The sequence below is a fragment of the Gracilinanus agilis genome, chromosome 3 (assembly GCF_016433145.1).
Source record: "Gracilinanus agilis isolate LMUSP501 chromosome 3, AgileGrace, whole genome shotgun sequence".
NCBI classification, from domain to species: Eukaryota; Metazoa; Chordata; class Mammalia; order Didelphimorphia; family Didelphidae; genus Gracilinanus; species Gracilinanus agilis.
The window spans coordinates 498,645,306-498,670,334 of NC_058132.1; the positions used below are offsets into that span (position 1 = coordinate 498,645,306).

General features: G+C 37.3%; 1 protein-coding gene across 5 annotated transcripts in view; it reads right to left on the reverse strand.

Annotated features, from left to right (window-relative positions):
* The window catches only part of UXS1 (UDP-glucuronate decarboxylase 1), a 171,918-nt gene that overhangs the window by 54,972 nt on the left and 91,917 nt on the right, over positions 1–25,029 (reverse strand). For all 5 annotated transcript variants that reach the window (XM_044670482.1, XM_044670479.1, XM_044670483.1 and 2 more), the window contains exons 5-8: positions 22,411–22,471; positions 17,410–17,590; positions 5,617–5,721; positions 2,663–2,722 (exon numbers count right to left, since the gene is read on the reverse strand). In XM_044670482.1, the coding sequence (XP_044526417.1) occupies positions 2,663–2,722; positions 5,617–5,721; positions 17,410–17,590; positions 22,411–22,471 (407 nt within the window). The remainder of the gene's footprint in view (positions 1–2,662; positions 2,723–5,616; positions 5,722–17,409; positions 17,591–22,410; positions 22,472–25,029) is intronic.

A 25,029-nucleotide genomic window follows, 5' to 3' on the forward strand; every position in this document is an offset into this window, starting at 1 on the left:
GGGAGGGAGGGAAGGAGGAAGAAGGAAGGGAGGGAGGGAGGGAGGGAGGGAGAGAAGGAAGGAGAGAAGGAGGGAGAGAGGGAGGGAGAGAGGGAGGAGTGCTGGACTTGGAATCAGAAGACCTGAGTTCAAGTTCCACTTGCTAACTGTATGTGCTCTTAGTCAAACCAACTGGAGCCTCAGTTCTTACTTCATAAATGGGAATAAAAATAAATAAAAATTAGTATCTATCTTATAGTAGCATTACAAATTATTACAGGGAGAAGGAATAAAGACAAAAAAGGAGACACTCCATATATAGGAAACAAAACAGGAACGAAATTAGTTGGTTTCTCAGAAGGATGAAGAAAAACACAATTTTGCCTAGGGCTTGGCCTACCTGTTAGCCCTCATGTTCCAAGCAGTAGGAGCCAATTAATTCTATCATTAGCATCAATGTCATAAAAAGTTCCTGGTGATTGGTAACAGAACATGCCAGAAAAACCAAGCACTAACAGCACATGTTACAAAGAACAATTCCGAATACTAAAAGAGTATTTCCTTGTGAACTCAAGATTTCTCTGTTCAAGATAAATACTGCCAACATGAAAGATTCATTTGTAAAATAGTTTTCCCTGTTATTTATGATCCAAATAAAGGCTTACAAGCAAAGGAACACGTGCCCACATAAAGATCTTAGTATAACACTTTTATCTAGCATTCTGAGACACTGTATACAAAAGACACATTATAAATAATATTTAGGAAAACTTGTTTCAGCAAACATCAAATGGAGTAAGTAGCTCGTGAATTTCAGAAAATGTATTGTTTTCATGGTCTCATGGAAAACAAACTCTCATCAGATATGCTATGCAAGTAGAAAGGGAAGCTTTGTGAACACGCTGTCTTGGATGGAAGAGGGGAGATGTCTTCACATTTTAATCTTTGAAGACAATGCTCAGCCCGTGGGACACAATAGCTTGGAATTATGAGCAGAGTTCCTGGACACCCTGTTCTAAATTATCTTGTTCCCTTTGAGGTTGAGGGAGAGAACGCCTAATGGGAAAGCGGCTGGTCATTTCGGCATTCATCCAAAGGGGAGAGACAATGTTTCAATGTTTCTTCAGAGATGGGGAGATGGAAAGATAAAATAAAGGGACAAAGAGGAAAGGTGTGTGAGTGAAGACAAAACATTTCAGTGTCTCATCTGCACCGTATATTCCCAAGAAGCAAATCAAGAAGTTATAAGATTATAGTCTCATTAAACTTTTGAGGAAAAGCTGATAACATTAATTTTTATAGGCTTGATTTTTTTTGGGGGGGGGGAAGTACTGTTTAGGTTTTAAAGGTCTTACACAGCCCCAATTCTGCTCCCTATCAGATAGGCCCCCGTTTTCCTTTCCTCTTCCCATGAAGCACCTGAAACAGTTTCCTAATACTCTATCCAGAGAAGCACAAATGACAAACTGCAGAGAATTTTAATTCCACACTAAACCTAAACTAGATTTTTTTCTGATCTTGAACACTCCACTTGCAATGCCATGGTTTCACTAGTATTAGAGTTCCCTCCTCCTTTGATGCCAGTGGTGCTCATCTGTGTTTGTTAAACATACTCTTTATGAATTGCTATGTCCAAAATAATTCATCACCTTTGAAACCAACCTGGTGATAAACTGCTTCAAATAGTTAATCTGGTCTCTGGATGACAGACATATAGTCTGTTGCTAGGTTTGTACTTGAAACTTTTCCAGCATAAGAGAAGCTGCTATAACTGCTTTCCCCTAATGTAGTCTCTGGGAACCCAGGGTCACCTCTACACACATAATAAGAAGACATCAGCGTAGGATTGAATAGAGGATAATTTTACTATGAATTTAAATGCAGCCCGAACACTCCATTTTTTTTCTAACTTTTTTTTTTCTATTACATTTTTTCTATTACCTACAACACCGTGTTGTGACAATAATAGGTCTGAGGAAGGGGTGATGAGAATGCTGTTAGAGGGTAAAACATTTTCATGGGAGAACTACAGAAGGCTCTTTTAGACATCTTAGACTAGGGCTTACTAAAAGAAACAAAGTAAGGCCGGATTCATTGCTATTGCCTGAAGACAGATCCAGGTTCTCCCCTCCCACTCCTGAAGGTGATTTTTAAGGGCCAATTCCCATTATTATAGTGTTCTCACTCAACAAATGAAGAGGAGGCAAAGTCAGGGGACAGGGATGTCAAGAAAAGTGTTCAGCAGGAGAGCCTTAGAGCTATCAGATCCCTGGGAAGATACGGGCATTAACATTCTCCTCCTGCTTTGCAGTAGACTCCTTCCTTGTTTATCCAAGCTTTTCTGGCTCCAGGCGTGGGGATGGTGAAATCTCTACTGGGGATACCCTAGCAGACATATTTTAAAATCATGTTCTTTCTGGCCACAAGACTGCTTCTGGAGTGACTGTCAAGCCTTCAGAGTCTCTTATCTGTTTACCAAATAAATGTTTCTCTCTGTGTTGCTAATGCTAGTAGTGACAAAACAGTAATAGAAAATGCAAGCTCCTTCTACAGATGCAGACTCCATTCTTCTGAAATGGAACCTCAGAATTCCAGCTTAGAATATTCCTACCAAATTTTTAAAAAAGTTTTGGTGGGGATGACTCTCACCCTAATCCCAAGGCACAAGTTGCCTCCATCTTACCTCCATATACTTCAGAGGTGGAGGCCAGAAGAAGACGTGCTCCAACACGTTTTGCCAAGCCTACAAATAGGAACACATAAAAAGAACACCATGAATTTTGATGGTAAAGAGTAGGAAATGGACTCTAGATACATTAAGATAAGCATTGACATTGAAGTCAAGGAAATACTGTTTTCAAAGTGTTTGCATTGCAGGGTGCAAAGAGACCATGTAGAGAAGAATCAAAGAGGATTCATCTAAAGTTGAGGAAATGGTGGTTCATTACTAGGGGAAAGGCCATGTTGGGAGGAGGCAAGCCCTTTTTGACTAATCTTGCTTCAAAATAAAAACTCCTCTTATATCCATCCAGAACTCAATGTCCTGCTCTTGTTCTCTCTGTAAAAATAACATGCAACCCAATACCAGTCATGGGATATTAAGTCTTATATTATTTATTTTTGTTGTTAATTTTTATTTTTATCAATTATATGTAGAAACAATTTTTTACAATTGTTTTATGACATTTTTCTATTCAGTTTCTCTCCCTCTCCGCCCTCCCTATGGTGATAAGTAGTCTGATATATGTTATATCAGTGCTTTTCAGGAATTACATATTTCCATATTCCTCATAAAACTTATGTTCATGATGGAGAGAGACACTATAACTACTCATTCAGAGCTAACATTCTTATGCTGCACCTAAGACTGGTGATAAGGCACAGCCCCCATCCCACAGCCACCAAGCAGACATGGAAGTCTACATGGCATCTGTAGAAGGGATTGATACTTCTTATTTTTTTCAAAAAGGAATATGAAGTGAAAAATAAAACAAAAAGTCCTTTTCTATTCATTTTCCCAGGGAACAGAATGGTGAACTCCATTTCCTGACAAGTGATTCATTTTTCAAAAAGTTAGCATTTTTTAGCTGGCAAGACTCTAATTTTTTCTGGCTACATAGGACACTGACTACAAGGAGAAACCAAGTTAGAGAATCACCTGAAACTCACAGCACATTAACTAAACCTATTATGAAATTAATCTTTAATCAAGAGACCTCAAGGTCCATTTTCCCCTGACTGTTCTTAGTATCCACACCTCACCCTTTTTAAGGCAGAAGGCCCAAGGTCTAAATTCTAGTTCTGCCATTTGATACCTATGTGATCTCGGGCAAGTCACTTGGTGTTGTTTGGACTAGGGGGCCTGAAATGAATATGTATTTATATTTGTTTTGTCAACACTTCCAAAATTCTTAATTTATCTTTTTCCCCAAATACTTTAATAAAATAAAACCATAATTAAGGAATTTTGTTCTTTGGCCATTTATTTAGGAACCTAAGTGTTTGAAACCTTTAATGTATCTTTTTAAAAAGCAGCATAAACATCCACATCCAGAGAAAGAACTGTGGGAACAGAAACTCAGAAGAAAAACATGATTGATCATGTGGTTCAATGGGGATATGTTTGGGGTTTTGATGTTAAAAGATTACTCTATGGCAAATATGAATAACATGGAAATAAGTTTTGAACAAGGATACATGAACAACCCAGTGGAACTGCTTGTCAGCTTGGAGAGGGGAGAGGGAAGATGGGTGGGAAAAATCATGAATCATGGAACCATGGAAAAATATTCTAAATAATATTTTTAAGGGAGAGGAAAAAAAAGCAGCATAAACAACAATCTTTATTTGATCACTATATATTAATAATAGAGCTAAGCACATTTAGATATAAATGTGACCTTGATCAATGACACATGTAAAACCCAGTGGAATTGTGTGTGGGCTATGGGAGGGGCTGGGAGGAGGGAAGGGATAGAACATGAATCCTATAGCCATGGAGAAATGCTATAAATTAATAAATTTAAAAAATTTTTAAAGAAAAAAAGGAAAAAAGGGGAAAAAGATACAAATGTGACCTTACAAAAACACTAACCTTATCTTTCTCCCTTAACAAAGGTCATCAATGCCCCCATTAAGCATATTTTAGTTCTAATATATATCTTAGTCTAGAATCAGGTAAAACAGATCAATTTCTATCTACCTGTCTTAACAGACAGTTTCTCCTCCTCCTCTTTAAATAATCCCCATTTAACACCCACACACCCATGGCACTATGTCAATCTAGATCTGAGGCTTAAAGTCATGAGTACTTCTTTGCAATTATAAGATGGAAGGCACAGGATTTGTGTCTGGCACTAGATAATTTCTCTAATAACCTGTAAAGTTGTAGATGGGAAAGAGATGGTTGAGACTACTTGCAGAGGAATCCCCCGAGTGTAGACACATGCTTTTTAAACCCATACCTTCTGTTGGAGAATGGAAACTGGGTACTCGGGCTAGGCAATTGGGGGTAGGTGACTTGCCCAGGGTCACACAGCTAGGAAGTGTCTGAGGCCAGATTTGAACCCAGGCTCTCCTGACTCCAGGTCTGGCTCTTCATCCACTGAGCTACCCAGCTGCCCCAAAACCTACTTTCAGAATGCTGATATGTTGCTCTACTGTGAAAATTATTACTTAGTAAGAAAAACCCTGTAGTAACATAAGGCTACCAGGGGCTGCATTAGAAATAAATAAGTCTTAGAAGATAAGTCAGCAGTCAAGAGCGCTATCTACAACATAATGAGGAAAGACATTTCAAGCCTGAGATAAATATCCAGAGTAAGAGCATATGGTGTTGTGAGGTAGCTGGGTGGCTCAGTGGATTGAGAGCCAGGCCTAGAGAGACTGGAGGTCCTGGGTCCAAATGTAGTCTCAGCTACTTCCTCCATGGGACTCTGGGAAAGTCACTTAACCCCTATTGCAAAGTCCTTAATATTCTTCCACCTTGGAACCAATACACAACACTGATTCTAAAGACAAAAAGTAAAGGCTAAAAAATAAATAAAAATAAAAATAAAAAAGCACTCACAAAGTGCATTCAGATCTTGTTCAATAAATATGTCTAATAAAAGAAATAAGGAACTAATTTCAACTTACCCAACATATTTAATGTACCAATTGTGTTGGTCTTTAATGTCTTGATAGGATTGTACATATAGTTTGGAGGAGAAGCAGGAGATGCTAGATGATAAATCTGGTCCACTATGAGAGATAGAATGATGAAAACATGATTTCTAGAGACCTATAAAAATCTCAAGATTTTACAACAAAGGCTTCAATAAGTTGGTTAATCCCTTTGTCCAGACTGTACTTTCTAATATTTTATTAGTCATAAAAATAACTGTTTACAGAGATGTTTTACACAAAAAAGCAGGCAAATATCACCAACCAAAGTTTACTGAATACGGTTGTCCATAAAGCCTTGTTTTTCTGAAATCGAAGTTAATTAGATAATTTGAGTATTTTTGGATGGAGTAATCTTAAACCCAATTAAAATGTTTGAAACAAAAAGTAAAATGATTTTCCAGGAACAGTAGTGGTCACTCTCATATAATGAAAAGTGTGTTTTCAATTCGTGAAGAAACAAAGACAAGCAAGTAGACATAAAAGAGAAAATAGTTTTTTATATAATTTAAATTTTTTCTTTACACAAAAGGGGAGATGTTGAGATTACTATTAGGAGATAGGATGACTTGTAAAACTATAAATGCCAAGACCATTTAAATTCTAATATATTCCACTTTAATTTGCTTTATATCTTACAAGCTTATTGATCTAATAAATCACCTAATACCAATAATCAGAAGTAGTTCCTAGCACAAATTAGTTGGGATTTTGCTGCCCTAATTTCTTTGAGGGCAAATGACACTGATATAAATATATTTATTTGGATCACATCCAATAACAGTGGTGTTAGACTCAAATTGAAAGGGATCCTGGTTGCCACATACAGACTTAGAAACTACAAATTAACATCTATGCTGTATTATATTTTTATTTATTTTGTTAAACATTTCCCAGTTATATTTTAATCTAATTCCCAATGGCAGTTGTAAGTTTTGCTGGCCAGATCCAGCAGGCTGATTTTGAGTTTGTCACCTCTGATCCTTTTTTTATTTTTAACAGGACCACCATTACTCATTCACTCTTATTATAACATCATCGGCACCTTGGGTTCTTGCCTTCTCCCTTACTCCTTATGTCCCCTTACTGACTTCTATAAGCTCTTTCAGAATCTCTCTTACATCTATTCCTTACCTCTTCTCCCAAACCCCACCAACTGTCCCCTCCTGAATTGAAATTTCTCAATATTTCACCCTTGGAATGTGCTATAGTTTTCTGTAACTCGGCTCCCCTTTCTACAATCTTCTCCCAATCTACAAATCCTAAACTGTGCTGCCAAATTAATCTTCCTAGTGCACAGTTTCTGATCACCTCACTTCACAATCACAGGGTCATAGATATAAAGCTACATAGATGTAAAAGAGCTCTGAAAATGCAGCTACTTCAACAACCCCCTCCACTTCTTGTAGAAACTGAGGTTCATAGAAATTAAGTAACTTATCTAACCTTTTAGCCTGGTGCTTTAGGCTATGCTATGGCTCCAGCTTCCCTTTCTAACACTGCTACGCCTGACCATATGCCATCCCATGAAGGTGTCTCTGGCTTTCCTGTCTCTATTCATCAGCTTCACTTCATCTACTCCTATTTGTTGCAGTTGCTCTTTTACCTACCTTCAGGTTATAATATACAGTGCATATGTACCCAAAGTGTTAGTGCAATTTGAAGATATGAAAATTTTAAATTGCACTAAGACTTCAGGGACGCGTCTTAGTAGAAATGGCAATTTCAATGAAAACAGAAATGACATTGAATTCACTGAAACATATCCACCTTCTCTCCCTCCTCCCCGCCACATAACAATCAACAACAATAACAACAAAAAAAATCACAACCTGCTTCTAAAAATGCTCTTAATCTCTGAAATTGCCTTGAAAATAAATCTACTGTTTTTCGGGACTTGAAGTTCTAGGCTTAAAAACGCATCTCTTGCCACAGCAGTGATTACCATATGCCAACTGTTTATCCTCAGATAACAGAGACAAATAATAGCTCCATAGTCAGGATGCAGGTTTCTATCATGTCTTTTCTGTTTTCTCTGTTTATTACCCTCTATCTTATTTTCCTGGCAATACTAGATTAAATTACATTTTATATTCTGAGAAAAAACTGGCAGATATGACTACAGAGCCACTGGCAGTGATCTCTGAAATAAATATATGTGGAGAATGAGAAAGGTTACCACAATCCTTGAGAAGGGCAAATGTCTAGGTTTTCAAAAAAAAAGCAAGAGGCAAGAGTCTGTAAAACTGTAAGCCAGTGACTCTGACTTCTGGTAAGTTAAACTGTCCAAACAAGGCAGGGCCATTCAGAGGGCAGAGCAATTAGGGCTTTAATTTTTGAGACTTCACTGCCTTCAGCAAAGTAGAAACAAAAGAGCTTAATGTCTAGTGGAGTGAGTTCCTTCTCTACCTATATACACACCTTGCCAAGTGAGGAGACTTTTTGTGCCATTTGTTTCATGTTGGGCCTAACTTCCTTAAAATTAACTTCCTTAAAAATTCCTTGTTATAATTTAAGACAAACAAGTTGTAATGGACTTCCTTCTTTTCCTTCTCTGCTATGTGGCTAGGCTGGAAGATCGGGGAAATGTTGACACAGTAATTCAGTCAAGTATTGATAATGTCATGTCATTCCTGTCAACAAAATGGAGGTCTGAGGATTAAGTAATAGTACTTTTAGGATCTGGAAATTTCACTGGCTAGGTGAATAGGAATAATTTATATTTCCAAAAGAAAAAAATAGTCATTAATTGGCTAAGGTCAAATTTGCAGGTGGTCTTCTTTGGAGCATTGAAAGAATCTGTCTTTGACCCTGTGCTCTTAATCATTTTCATCAGTTAGTAATTAGATGAAAACATAGATAGCATGCTTGTTAAATCTTCAAATGACACAAGGTTTGGAGGGGTAGTTACATACTGGATCAGAGTCAAGATTCAAAAGGAACCTGACAGGTTAGAATGATGGGTTAAATTGAATAAAATAAAATGCAAGAGCGATAAATGTGAAAGTTCTATGTTTAGATGAACAATTTCATCTTCAAAAATATAATATGGAAGAAATGTAGTTAGCCATCCTTATGAAAAATACTTGGGAGGGGTTCAATGGTACAACAGTAATGTGATTGAGTATCCCCAAAAGGGAATGTTATCAAAAGTTACATGAGAAGAACTTAGTGTTCAGAATGAAGGAGATTAATACATCATTACTATCAAATCTTGGTCAGATCACATCTATGACATTCTGGCACATAGGAAGTGCTTAATAAATGTGTTTTTATTTGTTTATTCAGTATTTGACTTAGCTCTAGAAGGCAGAAGAAGGAAAAATTTCCTGTCTGAGTGAGAGATTTAGGACTGATTTATTTAAAAATTTTTCAACCATTAAAGTTGACCAAAAATGAAGTAAGCTACCTCTATTGAGTATCCTCTAATTGGAGGGGTGTATGGAGTGTCAGGGAGGACTAGGATCTCTGGCGCAAGGGCTTGCCAACTCCTTTTTAGGGATACTTATCCACTTATGGCAAATACCTGTCACCCAGCTCTCATCTGGGGCTCCAAGAGGCTAAGTCCTGGTAAAACCCTCTTGGCATGCAGGCAAAACCAAGTTGAGGGTAACTAGCGGGTCTCAATTATAGAGATTTCTGCCCCAAGCAAGTGAAAACTTGTATTATAGTTGAATGAGAACAACTTATTCCAAAAGCCATGAAGGCAAGTGAAGCAGACCCTGTGGAGAGCCTGGGGCTTGGTTAGACATCAAAAACTGCAAGGTCATCCCCTCATTCTGGACCTTCGCCAGTTGTCCTGGGTTTTGTCTTGGATGACCCTGGAAAAAAGAGTGAGGCTGATGACTTTGTGCACCTCTGCCTCATTTAAATTCAATCCATGCACAAGTCAAGGCATCACTCTATGATGCCACTGGTCCTCTTCAAAAGGAAGTACAAATATCACTCTAATTGGAGGTCTCAGGGAAGAACCATTTTGGAGGGACGTGACCCTGGGCAAGTCACTTAACCCCATTCATCTCCCTTGCCCTTCTATTTTAAGAGTTGCTACTAGGAAAGAAGGTATGGGTTAAAAAAACAACAACTAGGAAAAGTTTCTCAGAGAAGGTAGGTCTTCAGCTGCAACATGTGATTATTCAGAAAAATATATTTCAGAAGAGGTCTTCTATGGCAACAAGAACCTGATGAGGTAGGCTCACAATCCCTGAATTCACTGGCGTACTAAGGAGACCAGCTTAGGGAGATAGGACTGGCATATGAGAAAGGAAGGCTCAGATTTCCTTCCATTGGCAGCATCTATAAAGTATATTTTTTGGCTTTTATGAATACTCTTCTCAATTCTTTAGGTCAACATTTCCAAACCACACTTCATGGAATTCTGGCGTTTAGTGCAAAAATGTTGATGTTCAATATATTTTTAACCTTGAAGATATTTACTATAAAATTAGGTATGTACAAAGATTTTTATAATGCAAAACTCATTGATCTATTATTTAAGAAAAATTTAATTTTATCAATTTTGCTCTAAAATTTCCAGAAACTTCTCTTTATTAAGGTTTTCCCATCTTCTTGGAACCTACACACCAACTTTATAGGATCCCTTGTCTCAGGCTACTTTAGAACTGGAAGGGAAGTTTGTTGTCACATAAACAAACCACCTTATATTACAGAGAAAGAAGCAGAGGCCCACACAGGGTTAGTGACTTCTCCAAGCTGACACTGTGAGTGTCAGAGCTCTCAAGTTTTCTTACTCAGAGGACCACAGATCTAGACCCAAAAAGTACCTTGAAGGTCATCAACTCACACATTTTATAGTTGACATGAGTTCTGGAGAGTATAAGTGAGTTGCCTAACATCATACAGGGAGGAAAATGCCACACCACCATGAATATATTTTGAGCTCAATATTCTTCTGCGGTCAGATTAGTTTGGGATGTGCTATTCAAATGTGATGTAATTATAAAGACAAAAATCAGGAGGTAGCAAGGTGGCTCAGTGGACTTAGAGTCAGGCCTAGATAAGGGAGGTCCTGGGTTCAAATCTAGTATCAGATATTTCCCAGCTACATAACCCTAGGCAGGTTACTTAACTCCATTGCCTAGCTTTTTCCACTCTTCTGCCTCGGAACCAATATACAGTATTAATTCTAAATTAGAAGGCAAGGGTTTTAAAAATAATAATAAAAACAAAAACCAACAGGACTACATTTAAATTTTCTAAATTTAATTAATTTAAAAGGTCAATATATTCAATATGATCATTATCTCTGCTGGCTAGAATTATCAGGAGGATGTTAAAAAGTCAAAACTGAAGACAAAGACTTTGGAGAAGGCTGATTTTATGGATATATTTTTAAAAACTTAACATCAAAGAAAGACTTCCCTATATTTCAAATTGGCACAGCCAAGGTTTTGTTTGGATCCATTTACGCCTCCTCTAGAAATCTGTGAGCCATGAAATATAACAGAGCTCTTAAGCTACCTCTCTAGACTAAACAAAGGGAAGAAGTAATTTTCATATGAAATTCTTGCTCATTTAAAAACCCAGAAGCCAGTCCACAAGCAAACTGTTAAGACAGGACCTGCCCAAGCAGAAAAGATATTTTGAAATAGAACTTTAAAAAATCAGCCTAATAGTTAGTTGAATAATACTTTTTTCAGTAAAAAAATGCTTTTTTTTTTAATGTATAATACTTTTATTGAGTAAAAAATGGGGTGGGGCACTCAGCTTAAGAACTAACAGAAAGACGCTCTTTAGAAGAATTTAACTTCTGCTTAGTTCTGAAGCTTACAATGTGAATTTTCTAACAGACTGGCTTCATACAAAGGGGGCTGGTTTCAGCGTTTTCTTTTGTCTTTGTTGTTGTTCAGTTGTTTTTCAGCCTTTTCTGACTCTAAGACTCCATTTGGGGTTTTAGTGGCAAAGATATTGGAGTGATTTGTCATTTCCTTCTTCAGCTCATTTTACAGAGGAGGAAACAGAAGCAAAAAGGGTTCAATGACTTGTCCAGGATGACACAGGTAATAAGAGTTGTGAGGTAAGAGTTGAACTGAGGAAGATAAGTCTTCCTGACCCCAGGCTGGACACTCTATCCACTGTGCTGCCTAGACACACATTCCTTTGCTTAGCTTTATAGATAATTAAAAGTAAATTTGAGTAGCAGAATATTTTGGTTTCATCATAAAATTAGTTTCCTTGACAATGTTTCAGTAAATATCCAACATCATTCTCACTTGCTATGCCTCCCAGGTGCTCTCAATTTAGAATGAATTGGCAAAAGTCTCTAAAAATTACAAGTGTTTTTTTTTTTTTTTAACCCTTATTTGCTGCCTTAGTAACAACTCTAAGACAAATGGGCATGCGCTAGCTAGGCAATGGGTGTTAAGTGACTTGCCCAGAGTCACACAGCTAGGAAGTATCAGAGACTAGATTTGACACCAACCAGACCCTCCCATTGTTGAGCCTGACTCTCAATTCTACTAAGCCCCCTACCATGAGTCTTAATGATAAACCTTCATATATAATTAAGGCAGATCTAACAGTTTTGGCTTTCTTCCCACACTAATTTGCATAGCAATTTCCTTATGTTCCTATAAGAACTGGCTCTCAAAAGTTTCTTGATATTCTGTGGAAATGACTGAGCCTGGATTATTCTTGTAAAATATTATAATGGTAAGGTTTCCTTTCATGTAAGTGTCAGAGTAGATGGCTTCTGAGGTCCCTTCCAACTCTCAGATTCTGTGATTTAGAAAGATATTAATACAGAATGAATATTAAATACCTTTCACATGTTTAAAGTAATAATACACTCAAAGTTAGAAAGGTAAAGCACCAAGGGAATTGTACTGGGAAGAAAACTTTCCCCTAAATATCACACTGGTGGCAAATGATTAACAAGCCAACCTGGAGAATATGGGCAACCCATTGAACCATATGCCATCTTACAAAACGAGTCTTTGGCATCATCTGTGGAATGGCAATTTTTCAGCTGACACTCTATTCAATTCCTGATTTCTCGGGTCCCTATTTGATAGCTTGATCATAGGCAGAATGGTAAGTCACTGCTGCTACTCCCTGACTACTCAGAAGGCATCCCTACAGCACTGTTCCAGATAGCTTAACAAATCAATTTTTATTCATCCTATTCAAGAAGAATTTGAGAGTACCATGGAAACAAATGTTTTCGAAAAAACAATAAAAGCCAAGTAATTTTTGGTAGGTAGGTAGTACAGTGGATAAGAGTTCCAGCTCTGAAGTTGGGAGGACCTGGGTTCAAATCTGTGCTCAAATACTTGCTAGCTTTGTGACCCTGGGTTAAGTCAGTCTTGTTTGACTAGATCATGCCATTCTTTTGTCTTAGAATTGAAACAGGATTTATTTTTAATCTCATTTGATCCTCATGGCAATTCTGTGAGATAAGTACAAGTAATTATAACTGAGAAACAAAGTGGTACAGAAGGAAAGACTGATTGTCTTTGGAGTGACAGAACCTGGGTTCTAAACCTACTTAAGATGTTTGCTCCCTGGGCAACCTAACACTGGTTACCACCTCACAGTTTCTTTAACTGTAAAATGAAGTGAATCTCAAAGGTCTTTTGGCTCTAAATCCATGATCATACAATCATTATTTTACAGATGAGAAAACTGAAGCTCAGAGAAGTCACTTGACTTCTGCTCTAGTGATATGATGACTAAGTGCCATACATGGGACTAGAACCCAGATTGCTCCTGACTTCAAACTCAGTACTCTTTCCACTGTGACACTGACACTTCTCCACTATCTCTATTTTTTTCCCTTTCTCTTCTTTTTATTTTTGATGCCTCTTTTCTTAGAATTTTGTCTCCTGTGAATTCCTGAAAATGGGCTTCTTGTGAAATTGTGGAAATTATTGCTAATCTTGCTATTCTCCTTAGAGTACCTAGTTGGGTGGATGGATATAAGCAGTATTCTCCATCCATTTCCTTTTCATGCAAAGTAAATTTCTCTGCCCCTGTAGTTTCACAGACAAAAGGGGGAGGGGGGGAGCAGTTTTGCCCCAAATCCTGTCCTTAAAAGGACATTATTTTAGCTCTGGTTGATGAATTAATCTCTTAAGAGATTATGAAGAGGAGAAGGGAGAAAAGAAAAGGAAAAAAAACCCTTCAAATTATCAAGGAAGGCTGCTTCAATGTAAGCATTAAATCATATTAATAACAATGAACTGGAATGTAAATAAAGCAGCAGTGCTAACTCTACCAGTCTAGAATTAGCTCCATAGCATGTCAACTGTTTATATTTCAGCCTGCAATAAAAATGAAAAATGAAACTGAAGTAGTTGGTGGGGGGATGGGGCCAAGAAGAAGGGAAGGATGGAACTGGAAGGCAACGGACAGGTATGTACCATTTGCTACAAGTTTCCTTCCCTCCAATGGTACTGACCGCTAAATGAACCTTCCAAAAGCTCTGCCCATTTGCAATGTCTGGTAATTTTAGCTAGCAAAATTATGACCCTCAGGGAATGAAACTGAAGAATTTTAAATTAGTTTAGTTAACCTCTTTTAAAGACATGTTCATTTTTACCTTTTCACGGGACTGCTCAAAATAGTTCAGAAAACACTATAAGAACACAGGACTTTTGTTCCTTTTGTGTTAGCAAGTGAAGGGGAGGAGGCAAAGAAAAAGGGATGGTGAAGACCACACAGATATGAGAGGCATGCCTTATGGAGGCACTGCCAATAATTCTGGGGGGGAAAGGCCTCACCATATACGGACTATTTGTGATTTCTTTGTGACTGAAGTCAATGCAAACAAACCATTTATTAAAATCTGGAAGGAAAACTGCAGAAAACTTAGAAGGAAAAATTCTCTGATTATCCCACCAGAGCTTCTGTTTAGAATGTGAGAATAGTAAAATCAGCTTATCATGCAAGAAGGCACACATAAAAATAGATGGTCTCTTGTGCAACACCCCACTGATTCTTCTCTGCTGAAAGCCTCAACTTAGCCCCAGTGCCAGAGGCCATTAAGGCTCTAGTCAGACATCCAAACTACTTTACTTCCACAATGATGGCAAGAGGGCTAATTAAAATTAGAGATGTCTTGCCCCCTGAAAATGAGTTAGAAAACAAGAAAAGTATAATATTCTCCCCTTTCTAGTAAGTTCTATTCAGGAATGGCTGAATATAAAGTAAAATATAGTAAATATATATATATATATATTTTACTTTTTTTTTTTACCAATTGCACATAATAAAAAATTTCTACTCAAGTCTTTCTGAATTATATGATCAAAATCTTCTCCCTCTGTTCCCCTCTTCCTCTGAGCAGTTCTATATTATAAAAACAAACAAACAAACAAGGAGGGGGACCCTTCAAACTCAGCATCTTCTTCTCAGATAGCCCACTAATACAGTAGTATCACCCACAGAATAATGTATACATATCTATGCATATACCTAGTTAAGAGAGAGCATGGAGTCGTCAGGGATAGAGCTGCTCTGCTTTTCAGTCATTTTTCAGTCATGAAACCCTATTTGGGGTTTTCTTGGCAGAGATAACAAAGTGGTTTGTCATTTCCTTCTCCAGCTCATTTTACAGATGAAGAAACTGAGGCAAACAAGGTTAAGTGACTTTTTCCCCAGTTACACAGCTAGTAAGTGTCTGATGTAGATTTGAACTCAGGAAGTCTTCCTGAGGCCCAACATTCTAATCTCTGAGCAACCTAGCTGCTCATGAGCTAGCCTCAGAAAGAGGAAGATCTAAATTTGAGTCCCACCTCTAACATATTCTGGCTATGTTACCCTGAACAAACCACTAAACCTCTCAGTATCACAGGTATCTATTTAAGACTATGAGTTGAAATAAAATGCTCATCTAAATTAGTAGGCAGTTTCCTCATCAGGAATTAACTATTGTAATAGAAAGTGTGGAGTACAAAAATGTGAACATGAACACACATGCGCATGCACACACACGCGCACACACAAAACACACACAACTCTCTGTTGCTGGAATACTAAAAGCCCCACAATAGTCTGGGGAAAAAAAGGGAATGTCCCTATTTTTGAGAGCTTGTAAGGTAGTGAAGAAAACTAAGCTTGTATTGGCAGAAAGAAAGACTTTGCTAAGTCTTTAGACTTATGACTGGATGGCATCCAAGGTCCCTTCCAGCTCTTGATCTATTATGCTATGCATTTGGGATTGCTTGATTTCAAATCAGTTAATACTTACTTCACACCCACTGATTACAAAAGGGACCGATGGACTACCTTTCCATGTTGTTAGGTTTTTAATTCTCGCTTAGATATAGAACATCAGAATTAGGAAAGAGGGATTTTAACTATAACTAAGTCCGAAGCCCTCATTTTACAGAGGATGAAACTACTTAATTTCTACATGGTACCCTTTGCATTAAGGCACAGAAATAAATTACTTTTCATAATGATGAAAACAACAATTATGGGAGATATTAGTTCTCAGATCTTTATTTGGCCTTTAGCATACAACCTTGTAAAATGAGGGAGGGATGGAGACGATCTCTAAGATTCTTCAGGGTCAAACATTTTATTATCCAAAGATTCTAAAAAGATATGATCTCTGCTTTCTAGTAACTGGTCTTTGTGCTTCATATTTGGAATGTGAAGCCTAAAGTTAAGAATCTCCAAGTTAAATGGTTAAAACCATAGCATGAGATCATCTCATTTAAGACTGGAAGTCATCTTAGAGAATTTCCTTCATTTTTTAGATGAGATAACTGAGACTCCAAGAAACAAAGTGACTTGCCCAAGGTCATATAATAGCACAAGTAGCAGCAACAAGCTTCAATCCTCTGTCTTCTGACATTGAGGTCTTGTATTTTTCAGGTCTACAAACTCCATGTGAGAGAGCACAACTCAGATTCTTAAAGTATCATATTATGGTATACTTGGCAACTTTATTTTTGGCCTCCTACATTGATTACTTAGGTATTAATAATCCAAGCCTTTCATCAGTATTCATCTTTATATTGACCCCTCTTCATCTCATAGGTTAGCACTGGAATAGAATGAGATTCAAGATAATTCCTTTAGTTATTTTGGGACAGCTCTAAAAATATTTTTTGGACAAAGATAAGAAACAATATTTAAGATGTTTGACATTATATCTTTATTTTTATCTTTCTACTCTCTGTAGGTCCAATGTCTACAGATTACTGTAAATTAAATGTATCTGTCTCTCCAAGAAGATACAATTCTAATGGCCAACATCTCCCATTGTATTCTCACTTATATCTCCGTTTGCCTGTTGCATTAGAACTTAATATTCTCTCTCTCTCTCTCTCTCTCTCTCTCTCTCTCTCTCTCTCTCTCTCTCTCTCTCTCTGTCTCTCTCTCTCTCTGTCTCTGTCTCTCTCTGTCTCTCTCTCTCTCTCTGTCTCTCTCTCTCTCTCTNATTTGATTGTTTTATTTCATTATTATTTTATAATTACTCTTTTAACACCATATCAAGAATTTTTAAAGTTTTTATTATGTGCCAAGCACTGTGCTAGGAGATTAGAATACTAACACAAAGAATGAAAACAATCCCTACTGTTGAAAAACATATTTCAACAGAATATGGTGATGGGCTATTTAAAAATAGCCTCTTCATTAACTATAAGTATAATTTAAATTTGCTTATATTTATTAGCAATTAGCAAGAGGACAGATTGCATGGATGAACACACATGGATACCAACATCAATAAATATTTTCCAAAAAAAGAAAACTCTATTCAGAAGCCTAACTATTGGACACATGTTTACTCACCTTCAATGTAGAGGGGCTCTACAACATCATGGTTAATTAGCTCAAAGTTTTCATGGCCGATCCAATGTTCCACATTTCTTTTCCTGCCCGTAAAGAAGTTGTCCACAACTGTAACCTCATGGCCATCCATCATTAGTTTGTCAGTAAGATGAGAACCCACAAACCCTGCTCCTCCAGTTATCTGCATTAGGACAGTTTGTATGAAATATTTACAGAAAACACCAAAGAAATCAGATGAAAACAGATTTCACAAACTGGCTTTTGCAGTTGGCTGGGGATGGGGATGGGTAGGGATAGGGAGGGGGAGAAATGGAAAGGGAAGATGGGAGGTAAAGATATTTCAGATAATACCTTTACTTCTACTCCAGAGCAAGCAAGCATAAATATCTCAAAAATCTCTAAAACAACCAAAAGACAATACTCAGGTAATAATTCAAGAAGGTCACTGTTACAAATTCAAAAATATCTTTCTCTTATAAAATATTACATCATGACAGTATTCTGTTTACATGGATAGCCTGAGTAATGTTGGGATAACATACCAAAGGTAGAAGCCCTAACAGAAATACTTTCATTAGAAGGCAGAGAAATGGGCAAGGTATGAGTCATGCATTGAATGTCTGTGCTAGATAAACAGAGGCTTCCATTACAAAGAATTCACGAAGAAAAAAAAATTAAGAGCAAGTTGATAAGCAAACAACAAGAACTATTCATGGTTAAAAACCTAAAAAAAAAAAAATAAAACTGCTGCTTGGTTATCATCTTGACAGGAAGGTAAATCCTATATAGAATCTAACTAAGTGCTGCTTAAAAAGTGATATAATTATGTAGTTACTGTGCTGTGACAGAGCTTTGGTAATAACCGATTTCCTAAAATTAAAAGCCACTAGAAACACAGAGTCAATTCCCTTCAAAACACTTGAATGAAAAGATGTTATTAAAACCATATTGTGTGTGCGTACTTGGGGAGGAGGTGTGGGAGGAAAGTAGGGGCCAGATAGGCATAAACATTAAAAAAAAAAAAAAAAAAAAAAAAAAAAAAAAGCAAAATTACTGTGTTCTACTCATTTCCATTCTATTATGGAACACCACAGTTTCATTCACTCCATTTTAAAATTCCCAGACAAAATTTCTAGGTCATCTCAGCTTTCCTATTCTGTGCAATATTCATCCCTTCTCAACCACTCCTCCCCTCTCTCCACTCCACCATCTCTCCCTAATCCTCCTCTCTCCAACCAAAAAAAGCTAAAAGGTATTTTGGTATAAAAGAAAGAACACTGATCTTGGGGTCAGAAGATCTGAGACACTTCCTAGCTATACCACTAAATGTTGCAGCCTCAATTCTTCTGTAAAATGGGGGAAAAGATAGTCATATTCCCTACTTCACGTCTGTTTGGAGGCAATTTTTTAAAAATATTAAAGCATTACATAAATGTCAGCTATTTTATGACGGTGGTGAGGAAGAGCAGGCATACCTAATAGCTATGAAAACACATAGCACGGGATGGCTAGCTGCCTCAGTAGATAGAGAGCCAGGTCTAGAGACAGGTCCAGGGTTCAAAGCTGGCCTCTGACACTTCCTAGTAATGTGACCCTGGGCAAGTCACTTAACTCCCATTACCTAGCCCTTATTCTTCTGCCTGGAAAGCAACACTTAGTATAAGTTCTAAGACAGAAGTCAAGGGTTTTATTAAAACACATACACACTCATGCAGGCACACAGAGCATATTCATTTTTCTAAGCCTTAATAAATGTATATTTTATGAATGATTTAGAATTATCATTCTTAGGGGTGAGAAGTTGAATTATTTGTGTGTTAGAATCCTAGAACTATAGAATGTTTGAGTAAGGAAAGAGATCAAAGGATCTGAGTTCCAAGGGATCTTAGTGACCATCTAATCTAGCCCTTTTATTTTACAGATGAGGAAACTAAGGCTCAAAGAGGTTGTGACATGTCCAAGGTCACAGGTGGTAAGTTACAGGGCCAATATTTCAATCTAGGTCTTCTGAATCCAAACCCAGTGCTCTTTACATTGCTTAACAGTTCATTTCACCATGTGCCATAAAGGGCTTTAGAGGACAGATAATCCAAATGGGGCATCTTACAGAAGAGGAAACTGACGTCCTGAGAGGTTAACTTTATATTTGCTTAAATATGTCCACTATTAATAAAACATTCATTGTATCCTTTTAGAACTATAGAATTATATTGTTAAAAGAGATAAGATCATCAAAACATAGATAATATTCCTGCCCTGACTGTCTCATAGGATAATCCAAGAAGGAAATGAGGTAATGCCTATAAAAGCACTTTGTGAACCATTAAGAGATGCACAAGCGAAAAGTGGCATTATCTAGACCTGGATATGAAGAAACCAAGACCTAAAAGTCAGAGTGACTGGGGCTCTGAGGCAGGGCTACTTCCACCCCCCACCACTATGTATAGTTTATGACCATCAATCTGAGTTATGTTTTATCAGAATTAGCTTTACTGGTACATGCTTTGAGGGGATGAAAAGGGAGAAGTACTAAAAAATTAAAAAAAAAACTGGGAAAGTGATTACTACTAGGAAAAAACATTACTCTTTAGAATAGAATTGCTATTTTTGTCTCAACCTCTCCAAGTTCACAAAGTGCTTTTACACTTATTACCTCATTTCATCCTCATACCCACCTGGTGAGAGAGTCGGGACAGGAATTATTATCTCTGTTTAAAAGATCCTAGTGCCTTTTTCAACTCTGTTAAGTCTAACACTTCAAAAAAAAATGCTAAAAGAATGGAGCATTCGAGAGAGTGCTGAATTTGGAGTCAGATGACCTGGGATCAAATCCTGCTTCTTGTGCCAATCAATTATTTTCTCCAGGCCTCAGTTTTGTCTTCTTTAAAGTGAGAGGGGCTAGGGAGTAGAGGTAGAGGGAAGCTGAATTAGTCTTTATAGATCTCAGTCTTCTCCTGTGTAAAGAGAGAGAGAGAGAGAGAGAGAGAGAGAGAGAGAGAGAGAGAGAGAGAGAGAGAGAATGTGTGTGTGTCTGTGTGTGTGTGTGTGTGTGATTATTCTCTCCAGCCTTAGCTTCTTCCTCTTTAAAATGGATTAGTTGACCATAGAGGTCTCTTCTAACTCCAAACCTATGATCCAAGGCTTTTAAAATAGCTCTTTTCTCAAACAAGACAATGCATAGACATTTACCCTGTAGAGAAGGGTCAAAGAAAGGAAAGAATATTTATTAAGCACCTATTATGTGCCAAAAGTCTCATTTGATCCTCAAAATAACTCTGGGAGATCGGTGCTATTATGATGACCATTTTACAGTGGGGGAAATAGAAGCAGATAGAGGTTAAGTGACTTGCCCAGGGTCACAGAGCTAATATAAGTACAGAGTCACATTTGAATTCTGACTTTCCTGATTATAGATTCAGTGCTCTATCCACTGTACTATCAAATTGCTTTGTAGTAGACCATCACCATTGACTCTGCATCTAAACTGCAAGGAAAACAACCTAGAACTTGAACCCATGCATTGTAGTTAAGAATTATACAGGCTTGCCTCCTGCATTTCATTATTTTCAATAGTGGTATGAAATTGTGAGATGGTCCCTTGGCTTTGGCGGTAACCCACCAGAGTTGCTTTAATGGAGTAATTCTCCTCTATCAGGAGCACTTAGAGCTTTATGTTACTTAGCTAGGCGGCCAGAATATTTTCTTCTTATCATATTCAGCCCACTAAGCAAGCATTCCTTATAAAAGGAATACAGATAGAAGCTGAGGGCTTCCGGAGGAAGAAAAAAAATTCACCAAGAAAAGGAAATCAACAATGAATAAGAAACAAATCTTATTGGTAAAATTATCCAAAGGTAGCAGCAAGAAAAGGCTTGATATCGTTTACACTGAAAATTGGATTATGAGTTTACACAGCTTTGGGTGTTTTCCACTTACAAACTCCAGCTAATGCATTAATGGTAATGCTTGTTCAGGGTGCCAAAAGCAACTAAAATGCTTAAATTCAAGGTGGCATTTAAACGTGAGGTTGCTCAGCAATAGAGGAAAATGGTTTAAAAACTCATCCTAATAAGCCACTCCTCTGTATGAAAATTTCAACATGCTTTCCATCAAAAGAGCCCCAAGTTTTGGTGCTGAAGAACTTGTAAATTAAAGGTATATAACCATTTCATAAACGATAAGTCATTATATAAATGGACATGATGATGGTTAGAGCTTAGACTATCATACTGAACTTGAACTTCCAACAGATGAACTTCTATCTTTTCTCACAGTTAACATATCCTAAGGCAATTGTTCTAGAAATAGTAAGTCATTATCTTATAGTTTTCTGTAAAATAATACTGCTACCATTCATTACCCAGTGATCTTTGCCACACCATGTATGAATAAAGGCTTCCCCAAAACCATTAGTTCCTTCTGTAGAACCTTACAAGACTATCAGATAGTCATGATTGTGCCATTAATCAGAAAAACTGAGCATCCAGACCAATGGCTACAGAAGACTAGAGAAATAATTGTACTGTGCCATTTCATCATGGGTAACTCCATTCAAGCTCAGATGGGACCATAGATATTTTTGGTAAGTTGTAAAGAGAGGTTTTGACTCAACACAATCATAGAGGGCTAACACTTGAAAAAGAAACATCTGGTTTGCTTTGGGTCTGGGCTACATGACTCGACCAGAAAAGGCAGGAAGCAACCAATCTGTCTGTTGGAAGAAAGAGGAGTTTTTATGTAAAGATGATTTATATTTGCTACTCAAAGTAACTTTTTAAAATGAGTGTTTTCCCTTGTTTCTTTATTTTTTGGGGGGGGGTGCTCCTACAAACTGGATGATTGCTAACACTAAAACAAAGCTTGTACTAAATTGAATTTCAAGTGTCCTAAAAGGGAAGGGTTATAATTCATAAGTCATCAAGGATCATAGATTAATAGGATAAAGGAGTTCCTTTATTAAACAAAACACTGTGAATGAAGAACAAATATATACAAACTTACCAAAATTCTTTTTCGATCTTTTTCTGATAAAAATTTCACTGGTGGGTACTTCTGGGTGAAGCTACAAATTGTGAAGATACACAAAGAATGGAAAAAAGAATTAGGAGTCACAATTAGCAAACTCTTTTTTAAATGCCAAACACTAACAATAGTTCTTCAGAATAATCATGTTTTGTTTCCACCCTTGGTCCTAATGTGCAATGGGAAGGCTGACCCAGAGCACTTCCTGGAAAGAAACTACTGTTCTTTCAATACATGGGTTAAATGTTATTTAACTTGCCGGATCACAAACAAATGGGGCATACCTGTAATGAATTTTAAATAGGGTCAATCTGCAGCTGAAGTTGATCACCTACACATGATACACAGCAAAGGTAATAAACAAGGGAACTACATACTAAAATAATTGTATAACCAAGGCATTGCTCAAGCCTCGACAGGAGAAAACACCCAGTCGTCCTTTTTCCAATTCTTGGAGCAGGGAGGGACATCGAGTTGTATAGAACAAAGACTAGAAAGAAATATTTCTTTTCACTTTTCTAAATGTTAGCTCTCTCCCTACAATTCCTCTAAGGTCCAGGTTTATTTGTTGTTAAATAACAACCCCAACTTCATCTTTTCTCTTCTCCCTAGACACCATTCAGACACATGGGTAGTAGGAAAGTCACAGAAGCTCCTCTCTTCCTGTAATTTCAGCTGCCCCATAGATGCCTTCCAAAGTTTGACCTTTTTTTTTTTCCATCATAGAAGCCTGAACTACATTTCAGAACAGTATTTTTAAATGCATAAAAGAAAATACTTAGGATTTGAAAGGAAACCAATACAGCTGGTTTAGTTATCAAAATAAGGGGCAAAGGTTTTACAAACCTAGGTTAAAAATCTCTGCTACAGAGCTTGTCCATCAATGTGTGTCTGTGTGCTTACACACATACACAAATTTGTGTACACACTTGTTTACACACATACATATTTATACACACTGAGAGTTTTGCACAGAAAACACAAATACACTATAAATTTGTGTTCATAGTTGGAAAAAAAAACCTGAGAAAACAGGCTAGATCATCTATGGGAAATTGCACAGCTCCCCAAATTCCTCCAGAAGCAAAGGGATATCAGTACTGTTGTGGCTGTGAATCACAGAAACCAGAAACTGAAGAATTGAAAATGAAGATCATGAAGAAGAATGTCAAACATGTGAGCAGGATATAATATATAACAAATAAGGATCTTGAAGGTGAATAGGAGTACATATTGTCATCAGGGAAACAAGGGCTCCAAATATGAGGAAATATCATAGGTCAAGGGCATGTTGAGTAGAATCTCTATGGGAGAACATGGGCCACAGTGATACAGGATGGGAAGGTATATAGGCATGTAACAAATAAAGAACTTTGAAGGTGAATAGGAGTAAATTATGTTACCAGGGAAACAAGGGCTCTACTGGTAGCCTCCTAATATCAAGAGAAATCAAATAAGGTTGATAGGATGCTGAGTATAGTCTCTATGGTGAACCTAGGGGAGGACATGGACCAGAATGGAAAGGATGGGAAGGTACAAGTAGGTTATAAACTGCATTGCTGGAGACCATACATCCTCTTCATATTTGACCAAGACACTTTATTTGGGTGTCCTGCACTCACTCTAAATCTCTTACGAGGTCCCCAAATAAACTTGCTCCTCCAAAAGACCTCCCTTCTTAATTATCCTCCTTCCAGCACCTGGCATGTGCATGGCACATACTAGGCACTTAATAAATTACTATCTGTAGAGGACTCTTCTCAAAGAGTTACCATTTTGAGACTCATCCTCTTAAAAGCCAGAAAGCTTCTTTGTGGTAGAGAAGAACTCCATATTCAGCTTTCATTTCTTGAAAAAGTCTTTTTAAAATGTGAACAACAACAAAGAAAACAAGTTACTTTCACCTTGACTTAATTTCTGTGTATATATCATTATTCTTCTAACATCAAAGGCAGGGACTATGTCTAATTTGTCTTTGCATTTTCCCTAGGACAATATTTTGCATATAGTAAGAACTTTATAAATATTGAATGAACTGCATCATCTTTGACTCTTCCCTTTCATTCTTTGCCTACATCCAGATCTGTCACCAAGTTCTGATATTTCTTTGTTCAATATGTATTCAATCTCTATTCTTTGTTGCTACCCTAATCTAAGCTTTATGACTTTAAGTCTGGTCTAAAAGAGGATCTAATCTGTTATCTGTACCTGCTTCTGTCTAGCTTTCAATTAGTTCTGTAACTTGGCCTCACCGTACCCCCTCCATCCCTATTTTGGACTACACCTTTCCTATATCCTCTATTTTAGTAAATGGATTTGCTCATTATCCCAGGAACACAACAATATTATTCTTGCCTATCTGCTTTTGCTCATGCAATTCCCTTTGCCTGAGGAACTCTCCTTCCTGCTCAATACTTAAATATTTGTTGAGAATTAGTCTTTCCTTTCTTTTGTGTTTAGACTTCTTGAGAAGGCAATCTACACAGGCCTCCACTTTCTTTCCTATAATTATCTTCTTAACTCTTTACAGTTTGGCTTCTGACCTCATTGCTCAATCAAAGCTTCTTACTCCAAAGAGACCAATGATCTCTTAACTGA